This window comes from Hordeum vulgare, chromosome 4H, assembly GCF_904849725.1.
Source record: "Hordeum vulgare subsp. vulgare chromosome 4H, MorexV3_pseudomolecules_assembly, whole genome shotgun sequence".
In the NCBI taxonomy this organism is placed as follows: Eukaryota; Viridiplantae; Streptophyta; class Magnoliopsida; order Poales; family Poaceae; genus Hordeum; species Hordeum vulgare.
Window position 1 is genome coordinate 570,648,601 of NC_058521.1, and position 11,019 is coordinate 570,659,619.

An 11,019-nucleotide genomic window follows, 5' to 3' on the forward strand; every position below is an offset into this window, starting at 1 on the left:
ATTGTCAGCCTATACGAGCCAAAGTGTTGTCATTATAATGTATAACGACCTGCGCGTCGACTTGTGATTCTCTATAAATTCATCACTAGTTGTAGTAGTTGGAGGATAGAGATCAAGTTTGAGGTTTTGGCGTCCCGGCGTGACGAACAGGATGGAGTTTTGCCCTGGCCATTGGAGTTGGAGCCGACCTAGAAGGACATCCATGAAGGAGCCATACAATTTCACATATTTATGTTTATATGTGATTGATATGTCTTCTTGTTTTCTATGCATGTTATAGTGTAGAAAGGTCGCTCGTTAATATCAAGCACATTGCCATTCTAGATGTTGCACCACGTCAAGTACTTTTAGTGGTGGGCTCATAAAATTGAGGTGCTACTAGGTGTCCTTGAACTAGAGGGTTCGCGTCAGACATGGACATGCACTGCATTAGGTTAACTTGACAAGGCTATCAAAACGGTTTTAGGACTTGTGGAAAAGAAGGTTGGGAGCTGGGGTATAAGTTACCTACCCGACCGACAAGAGTCGTATAAAGATATGATTAGCAAGGTGTTGCTTACCGAATAGGCAAGTTGGCTAGCAGTGATGCTAAAGCTCACTAGTCGCTCGCACTAGACGGATCCTGAATCAGTGAGATTTTGCGGAGGGATGCCAACTTCAGCGGGAGTAGTTCTATTTAAGTCTTGAATTACTCTACATAAACACATTTCTTAGTGATTGCATATTTACTATTGTAGATCAATGGCACCACCCGCACAAAACTTTGCATTGAAATCAATTCTGAAAAAGGATAAACTTAATGGAACAAACTTTACCACGTGGTATAGAAATCTGAGAATTGTTCTTAAGCACAATAAAAAGGAACATGTTCTAGAGGATCCACTTCCAGAGGTACCTTTCGATAATGTTAATGCCACAACCAAGAATGCCTACTAGAAACTCATGGATGAATCAAATGAGATCACATGTCTCATGCTCTCTTGTATGGAGCCCGATTTGCAACAACATTTCAAATATATTGCAGCTTTCGATATGATTGAGAGTCTCAAGAGAATGTTTCAGGTGCAGGCTAGGACCGAAAGTTTAACGTCTGGCGATCCTAGATGAATTGTAAGCTGAAGGAAGGTGATCCTCTAAGCCTGCATGTGATCAAGATGATCAGATACATGCAAGCTTTGGATCGTTTGGCCTCCTCACTCTCAGATGAGCTGGCTACTGATGCAGTTCTGGGTTCTCTTCCAGCTAGCTATGGGACGTTCATCTTGAACTATCATATGCATGGCATCGATAAGAATCTCACTGAATTGCATGGGATGCTCAAGGTGGCAGAGCAGGATATTAAGAAAGGCATGCATCAAGTGATGATGGTGCAGAACTCGTCAAAGTTCAAGAAAAGTTGGTTCAAGAGAAAAGGATAAGGCAAAGGACACAGAGAAGGTTGTCTCTGCCGCTGAGCCGAAATCCGGACCAAACTCAAAGACCATTTGCTTTCATTGCAAGGAAGCTGGTCAATCGAAGAGGAACTGTAGCAAGTGGCTTGCTGAGCATGGCAAGAAGGCCGGAGATGCTTCATCAAGCAAAGGTAGACTTGTTACTTATGTTATAGACATTTACCTTGCTGAAATACCTAGTAGCTCTTGGGTATTTGATACCGGATCAGTTGTTCATATTTGCAACTTGATACAGGGGCTGGTAAGAACTAGGCGTGTGGCACAAGGGGGATTGGCATTAGGGTTTGCAACAAAGCAAGAGTTGATGCGTTGGAGGTCGGCACAATGGAGCTCCAACTTCCTTCTCGATTTTTTTTGGAATTGAATAATTGTTATTACATTCCAACACTTAGTCAGAACATTATTTCTGCCTCATGCTTGATGAGTCACGGTTATGAATTCAATTTAAAGGAGAATGGTTGTTCATTTTATATGAATGGAATGTTCCACGGCTATGCACGCATTGTAGATGGGCTATTTATATTGAATCTAGAAACAGAACCAGTCTATAACATGAATGTCAAGAGGATTAAGCCTAGTGAGATAAATACGACATAATCTAGCATTGTCGGCTTGGACACATTAGTCTGAAACGCATGAAGAAGCTCCATGATGATGGTCTCCTAACTTAGTCCGACTTTGGGTCATTCGAGACATACGAATCATGCTTGCTAGGCAAGATGACTAAGTCTCCTTTTACAAAGAGTTGCGAGAGGGCATCACAGATATTGGAGCTTATGCATAGTGATGTGTGTGGTCTAATGAGCACAACAGCTAGAGGTGGCTATCAGTACTTCGTGACTTTTACCGACAACTTGAGTAGATATGGATATTTCTATTTGATGAGGCACTAGTCAAAGACTTTTGGAAAGTTCAGAGTTTCAAAACGAGGTTGAAAAACAGCTTGGCAAGACGATAAAGCTCCTACGATCAGGTCGTGGAGGTGAGTACATGAGCCATGAGTTTTCTGATCATCTGAAACGCCGAGGTATAGTACCTCAGCTCACACCTCCAAGTACATAGCAGAGAAATGGCATATCAGAACGGAGAAATCAAACCTTGTTGGACATGGTCCGATCGATGATGAGCAAATCGGATTTACCCTTATCATTCTAGGGATGCGCTCTAGGAACTACAGCTTTCACACTTAACAAGGTACCATCAAAATCCTTAGAGAAAACACCACATGAGATGTGGACTGGGAAGAGTCCGAGTTTGTCTTTTCTGAATATTTGGGGTTGTGAAGCATTTGTCAAGCGACTCATGTCGGACAAGCTTACATCCAAGTCGGATAAATTCAAATTCGTGGGATATCCGAGGGAAACCTTACGATACAGCTTCTACAACCGAGAAGAGAACAAAGTGTTTGTTGCTCGAAACGGGGTTTTCCTATAGAAAGAGTTTCTCAGTCGGGAGGCAAGTGGGAGAACGGTGCGACTCGAGAAAATTCGAGAGCCACTCGGGGACGACTCGGCTAGTGATGATATCATACTGGAGTCAGTCATAAACCCGTAATGGAGTCAGCATCGGAGCCACGGAGGTTGGATAGATTGCGCAAAGTGCGCGATGTGTTGTTGCTAGAAAGCGATGAGCCGTCCACATATGCAGAAGCGGCGGTGAGCCTAGATTCCAAGGCATGGCTTGAGGCCATAAGATCTGAGTTAAAGTCCATGGATGATCATCAATTCTGGGACTTGGTTGATCTGCCGCCTCGCATAGTAGCCATTGGTTGCAACTGGGTATTTAAGAATAAACCGGTGTGGATGGAAATGTTGAGATCCACAAAGCTCGGCTTGTCGCTAAAGGTTATGGAAAAGTTCACGGAATTGACTACGACGAAATCTACTCGTCGATAGCGATGCTGAAGTTGTTGAGGATCATACTAGCTATAGCCGCATATTTTGATTATGAGATATGGCTCATGGATGTCAAAACGACTTTCCTTCATGGAAATTTAAAAGATGGTGTATACATGATACAACCCGAAGGTTTTGTTGATCCAACTAACGATGGTAAAATATGCAAGCTCAAGAGCTCCATTTATGGATTGAGGCAAGCAGCTTAGAGTTGGAATATTCATTTTGAGGAAGTCATCATTGACCTCGGTTTCATCAAAAACGAAGAGGACTATTGTTTATACAAGAAGTCTAGTGGGAGCTCGTTAGTATTTTTGATCTTGTATGTGGATGACATAGTACCGATGGGAAATGATGTTTCGATGCTGAACTCAGTCAAGGAATCATTGAATGGCAAGTTTTCAATGAAAGACCTTGGAGAGGCAGTGTACATTTTAGGCATCAAGATCTATAGAGATAGATCGACGAGTTTGCTCGGCTTAAGCCAGAGAACGTACATAGACAAAGTGTTGAGGCGGTTCAACAAAAGTGAGGCTAATAAAGGGTTCTTGCTCGTCTCACTCGGTATAAGGCTAAGAAAGACTTGGAGTCCTACGACTTCTGATGAGCGAAACCGGATGAGTAGGATTCCGTATGCTTTGGCAATAGGATCCATCATGCATGTCATGCTATGTACACGACCTGATGTTGCCTATGCAATAAGCTTAATAAGCAGATACCAGGCCGACCTAGGTGAGAGTCACTGGGCAGCGGTGAAATTTATCTTGAAGTACGTGAAAAGGACTAAAGAGATGTTCCTAGTTTATGGGGGTGAGGAGGAGCTCAGTGTAAAGGGTTACATTGATGCTAGTTTCCAAACCGACAGGGATGATTGTCGATCGCAAACTGGATTCGTGAATGTCATGAATGGTTGGGCAGTGAGTTGGACGAGTTCCAAGCAAGATATGGTGGCCGACTCCATAACAGAGGCCGAATACATTGCGGCGTGTGAAGCTGCAAAGGGAGGTGTTTGGATTCGGAAGTTCCTGGAGGATCTTGGTGTGTTCCCAGGCTGGTCAAAACCGTTGGACCTTTATTGCGATAATTCAGGTGCCATCACACACGCCAAGGAGCCGAGGCAATACCACAAGACCAGGCACATAGACCGAAAGTATCACCTAATATGAAAGCTGGTACAAAATGGTGATACTAATTTATGCAAGATTCACACGGATGCAAATGTCGTAGATCCGTTGACTAAGCCGCTTCGACAACCCAAGCATGAGGGGCACGTTAGAGCTATGGGCATTTGATGTCTATTTGATTGACTCTAGTGCAAGTGGAGACTGTTGGAGATATGCCCTAGAGGCAATCATGCATGATAGTATTTCCTATGTGCTTATGAATAAATATAGTCCTTGGACATTATTAGTGATGTTTATTAACAAGTACATGACTTGTTTGTGAGACTATACATTGTATGATGATTGTCCTAAATGGTCCCTAGTTGAAAGAGTTGTGTGGACGTGCAACCAACTAGACTAGCATATGATACGGTGGATGGTCCGGTCCAATGACCATGTAGCATTGTATGCTAGCCGGATAATATGGACTCAGAAAGAACTGGTCGGATTCGACGTAGTCGAATCCATGTCGAGATAAGGTCTGATTGGACAGACCCAACTATGAGACGCAGCGAAAGGTTGTCTGTGAGTCTCTAGTACAACATACGTTCTATGTCCTAAGACCTGAGATGGCACATGTACTCAGGATGGTGACAGACTTGCTTTGGGCCAACCAAACGCTACTCCGTGACTGGGTAGTTACAAAAATAGGTTTCGTACTTGTCCACACCCATGTTGCGAGATGTGGTCGAGTAAGATGGGATTTGCCCCTGCGATCAGGAGAGATATACTCTGGGCCCCTCGGGTGATCTGACCTGGATAAGCATGCCCAAGCGATGAGGATTATGAGATAATCTGAATGTTGGTCAGATTCACTGGAACGAGAAAGAGGTCATGAGACAACAAGGATGACCATGTCGTCTTGAGCACGACAATTTATATCGTGTGGCAAAGGGAACAAAAGTATGAAGTACAGGTTCGCCTAACTAGCTTCATCGAACACTTGGAGTCGGCACGTCTTGCTAGAGACCGCTACCGACTAGCCGAGTCGGACGTGGTCTGACTCGCGACCATGTGAACGAGAACCTAAGGGGCCGCGTGCTTAGGGAAGGAAGACGTGGGCTTTAGGGTTCGCGCGAGGCCCAAGAGTTGAGCCTTCACCGAACTCCTATATATAGTGGAGGTGCGCCACACTTAATTAGTTGATCGCTTTGGCGGCGTCATTAGGGTTGTGCATGTGTTGTACCTGGCCACCTCCACTCGTCGCCGCCAACTGTGTGATCTGGACCTAGCAGTCGGCCGCACAGTGTTCCTCCTGCACGTGTGGATACGTTAGAGGCGGTGCTCGTGCGCCGCTCCGGCGAACCTGCACGTGGGATCAACCGACTGATCATGGGAGAGGGATCCGACGACCGATTGTTCGAGGAAAATCAGACGAGGAGGAAACGGACCACGCCGACGCGCTGCCACATCTACTTTTGATGCACGGCACTGCGCGTCTAGTGGTAACAATATGTGATTTATCTCCGTAGCATGTTCTCGGTTGTTCTTCCTGTAGAATTTTTTTAATTTGCATGCGATGCGCCAACGGTAGAACCCAACACCCTGGCCTCCGCTGGAGTGAGTTGCGGCCACATACGGATCCAGGTAGTGGACCTTTAAGTTACCTACAAAAAATTAATCCAAGCTTGTCTATTAGAAATATATCATTCCGACAGTTTCATATAGCCCAAAGTAGCGCACATACTCCTATCCAAATATGTATCATAATAGTTGAGTCAACCCCATTTAGCCATGCCCTAAATAACGTCTTAATACTATTGGACGAGTGATGTTGAAGGCTATATGAATTGAGTATCATAAATGGATCTCCATCAACCTCCTCACAAGATGAAGCCATTCGTTCCATCGGTCTCCTACTATCGACGTACGAAACTGAATATTTAGAGGTATCAACTATAATACTATGGCAACATATGCATCCTTACATTTCACAATATTATACAAAGACGGGTATTGTATAGCTAGCGGTATCTCACCTAGCTACATATCCTCCCAGAATCTAGTGGACTGAGTGTTCCCACTGATGAATTTTGGTCTATGGAAGAAAGTTGCTTTCATTTTCATCATCACCTTCCAAAAAGGTGAATTATTTGGTCTAACGGTAACGTGGGCCATTGTTTTAGAATGTAGGTATTTATTCCTTAGTAACTTTCAGTCTGAATAGAAAGCCTAAATAACCACTTGCTGAGTAGGCATCTGTTTTTTACCTCTAAATCCTCAATACCTAGCCTCCCTCCCCCGTTCCTCGGGACGGCAAATAATATACCATGTAGTAAGCCTGTATTTTCTCCTATTCTCATTGTTTTGTCAAAAGAATCTTGATCGATAGAAGTCTAATCTTTTCCGTATCCCCGCGGTATTTGAAAGAAAGATAGGAGGAACATTTGCATACTCTTAAGTACTGAGTCTATCAGTACCAGCCGGCCTCCATATGACATAAGCTTATTCTTCCAGCAGCTTAGTTTTTTTTTCAAATCGATATTCGATACACTTCCATTTTTTGTTAGATAGTTCATAATGGTGAATTAGTATACCTAGGCTACCCATTCACATCCAAATAATTATCGGTAAGCATCTTGTTCACCTTTGACTTTCCTAAAGCAAAACGGTTCGCTCTTATTAAAATTGATCTTCAATCCGGACAGTTTGGTGGTTCCTTTCTTCATTGAATGGAACATGAGGAGGGCACATATATCTATTTTATTGCATGCTCATATATAGATCCGATTGTTACATGGACAAAAGAGCTACATGGGACGTAGAGGATGAATCATACACTGCGGTATGAGTTACTGTTCCTTGTAGTCCTTGTTGTTGTATGGCGCGAAGAGCTCGGCGATCCAGTTGGCCTTGCGGAGCGTGGCGGAGCCCAGGTCGGCGCACATGCCGTCGCTGTCGTGGATGCTGTAGGTGGAGATGCAGTGGCGGCGGTAGAACCGCGTGGTGCGGCGCATGGCGTCGGCCTCGCCGGCGACGTGCCCCATCATGGCCTTCACGGTCGGCAGCTCGAACCTCCCCTCCAGCAGCCCCGACAGCCACCGGCACCGCAGCTCCGACGTGTGCAGGTTCGACACGCTCTCCACGAACCCCACGAACGCCATGTTCGGGATCAGCGGGTGGATCGTGCCACTGCATGCCAAAACAAAACTTCACGTCAGCATCGATCGACGGATATGTGTGGGAGCAAATCAAACATAAGCGCGGCGTATACACGTACCGGTAGAGCGGCATCATGGAAGACTTGCCGACGACGAGGTCGCGGAAGGGCTTTGGCAGGACCTCGCGGAGCTTGTCCTTGCCCTCGAAGCCGGTGGCGAGGAAGACGAGGTCCGCCTCCACCTTGGTGCCGTCGTCGAGGACCACGCCGTTCTCTGAGAAGCACCACCCGGCGGAGGCCCTCTTGAAGCGGACGAGGCCGCGGTCCGCCATGTCGAAGAAGCCCTCCGGGAGGATGGCCATCTGGCAGCTGGCGTAGTCCTCGACGAAGGGGTGGTCCGGCGTCAGACCGTACTTCCCCAGCGGCAGCTTCCACGACAGGTACGACTCGATGAACTTCGACACCCCTGCCCGCTGCACCACCAGAATTCAAAGCAACCCACGCTGCTGTCAGATTGTGATGTACATGCAATAATGTTTTTTGAGGGAATCGTGCAATAATGTTCTTGACGGTGACAAAATAAGGGTGTACGTCTCGAGCATGCACACGTGCATGTTCTTAAGTCCTGATCGTGATGTATCACGTACGTTCAAACGTACGCTAGCTTCTACGTATTTTCCTATATATGTGCATGGGTACGTACGTGTCGGGTACAAGTTTCACACATACCAGTGGACTCATGAGGCGGCAGAGGAGGGATCTGAAGAAGCCCTGGTTGGGCCGCTCATAGAAGAGCTGAGAGAAGCGTGTGGAATAGAACATGAAGAATGGCAAGCCCCAGATGGAGTAGGATGGCACTACCCAGTGCAGGGTCCGCACCAGCATCGTGCACGCCTGCCCTCCCTCGCCTGCAAACAACAAAGCCAACGCAACCGGTTAAGCTCGACATCGACCCATATCAACTAACATATAGTTCTTGTTTCCCCGAGGGAATCTCGACGCGGCCAGTTGCTCATGCTGCTAATTTCAGAAGTTCTAAATCAAGACATGACCAGCCAGGTCAAGCGTCAAGCCGTTTCGGTACCAGCATTGATAACACAATGTTTTGAGGAACCGTTGAAATGTATACTCAAGTCAGTTCGTTAGGCACCATATGGCATCTAGCCAGCTACCAGTCATGTGCATGCGAACAATCTAGTTTGGAAAGTTCGTTTGGAACGGCAGATAATCCTTGTTGCAAATCTGTTACTACGAGTCAAACATGCAAACACTTTGGTGTATATGGTTGAGTGACGCGTAGAATTTTCTTTGACCCCAAGTGGCGTTCTAGCCTAGCATATCGTATTGCTCATGCATGGACCTAGGTTGAAAAGTCAAGTGGTGAGGACACCCGTGGTGTCTGCTACGGTATGATAGGTAAAATACTTAGTTGTCACTGTGTTTAAATTAAGAAGAGACCTACCTAAGCGAGATACATTGTCTATGAAATTATAATAGGCGCTTCATGCAAAACAAAGAATTATAAAGGCGCGTGATGAGGTATGCGATGGGTCAAGACAAGAGTGACCTTTTCTGGAACAGAGTATCCGACTCTCCCAAATCGCTAAGGCACATGTCACCAAATATGGCATGCATTATTAGACATCCACTTCATCGAATGATGGGACGCTTACACAATAAATTATCCTGCTTTTGTTTTGTTGTTAAGCTCTGTGTGAACTTGCTTGGCATATTCTTTTTCTATGATTTCCTCGTATACACGCGTTTACATGAGTACGATAGCTTATCTACCTTGGTTGATTGCTAGTTTCATGCGTAGTTCCATGTTGGATTTTCCATATTTTAGGGGAATTTTGATTCAAATCATGTTGAATCTTTCATGTGCATGGCTAGGAGTATGCTGCTCTTACGCACCTTGGTTTGCCTGAGCACATTCGTTGGCTAGATCGATAGCACTCTTCTTGTACCCAACCACCACCGCCTTCTTGCCTCGCATCAGCTCAACGGTCTCCTCCTCGCTCAGCTTGCAGTAGTCTAGCGAGTGCATGACCGTCCCCTTGAACACCTCCGGCCCCTTCCCCGGCGGGAACACCGGCATCCGCGGCACGTCGCCGTACTTCCCCGTGCACATCACCACGAACTCGAACTTGTAATACTGCACATTCGATCGCGTGTTAAAATATATATGCGCGTGAGATCGATTGAATTCATCAGAACATGGCGCAAAGTATCTCGAAACAAGCATCCAAAACATGTCAAAGTGTCTACGGTACCTGAACGATGTTGGAGTCGCCGGTGACGACGCCGACCTCCCACATGGGCTTGCCCCGGAGCGGAGCCTTACCGGTGCCGCTCCACAGCTCGGTGAACCCGGCCTCGGCGCCGCCGAGGAACTTGATGTCCACCACCTTGGACCCGAACGAGATGTAGCGCCAGAGGTCGAACTCGTCGGCGTAGCCCTCCAGGTAGTCGACGATCTCGGTGTGGGTCGGGAACGACGGGTCGTCGCGGTTCTTCCAGGAGTAGTCGGAGAACTCATAGTCCGGGCGCGGCGTCTGGAGCCGCGTGGTACGATACACGCAGTGCTTCCATACCCCGCCGACGGACGGCGTGGACTCGAACACCACGGGGTCGTAGGCTGCCATCTGCTTCGCCGCGGCTAGGCCGCTGATCCCGCCGCCGATGATGGCCACACGGGATACTGGAGGCACGGCCTCCCTCGTGGCCCGTGCTTCTTGTCCTTGCGCCATGGCCGTCGACACGGAGTGTTGGATGGAGCTGGCTGTTTGTGGTGAGGTGATCGATGGATGGGCGGCTTCTTGCGGGAAAGGGGTGCAGAGCCTGAGGTGTCCTTAAGCTTTGCGAAGGGCTTGTGTGTTGTGTATCGACGAGAACAAGGGTTGGCGTATTTATAGGATCAAGGATGCTAGCATTGGGCTCTTTAGCACTTGAGCTTCCCACTGTGTGTCTTGGTCTCTTAGAAAATGAGACTCAAACGTAGCCAGAGGCCCATAGTAGCAAGCTAGGCCCTGGGTGGGAGCACTGCATACAATACAAGCATACACACAGCAATGTTGTGGAGTACCTGTATAATTTCTGGAAGGCAAATTTTACCATGCTCCCTCTTACCCTTTCTTTTTTACATGTGAGATAAGAGGATAAGAGTTAATCAGACCATTAATTAATGGGATCAAGGGCTCGGATTTATTATATAATTTTACCACTCATGTGAAAAGATGGGGTAAAAGAGAGCATGTCAAAACCCCTCTGGAATCATTATATTGCTTAATTACCCCCACGATATTGCGAATGCTTAAGAGCATAAATACTAGGGCACATAGATTCACCTCAAAGTGCTCTATCCTCCATCTTGTTTGTTTTCTCTAACTTCTATGATTTCATTTCTCTCT

At 46.5% G+C, this 11,019-nt stretch overlaps 1 protein-coding gene across 1 annotated transcript; it reads right to left on the reverse strand.

The window, feature by feature from the left end:
* Positions 1-7,157: 7,157 nt before the first annotated feature.
* Positions 7,158-10,475, reverse strand: LOC123447121 (probable flavin-containing monooxygenase 1). Its single transcript, XM_045123689.1, has 5 exons — positions 9,883-10,475; positions 9,524-9,764; positions 8,339-8,517; positions 7,730-8,082; positions 7,158-7,641 (listed from the first exon to the last, which is right to left on the reverse strand). The coding sequence occupies exons 1-5, from the start codon at positions 10,357-10,359 to the stop codon at positions 7,302-7,304; spliced, it is 1,590 nt and encodes a 529-aa protein (XP_044979624.1). The 5' UTR covers positions 10,360-10,475; the 3' UTR covers positions 7,158-7,301.
* Positions 10,476-11,019: the final 544 nt, after the last annotated feature.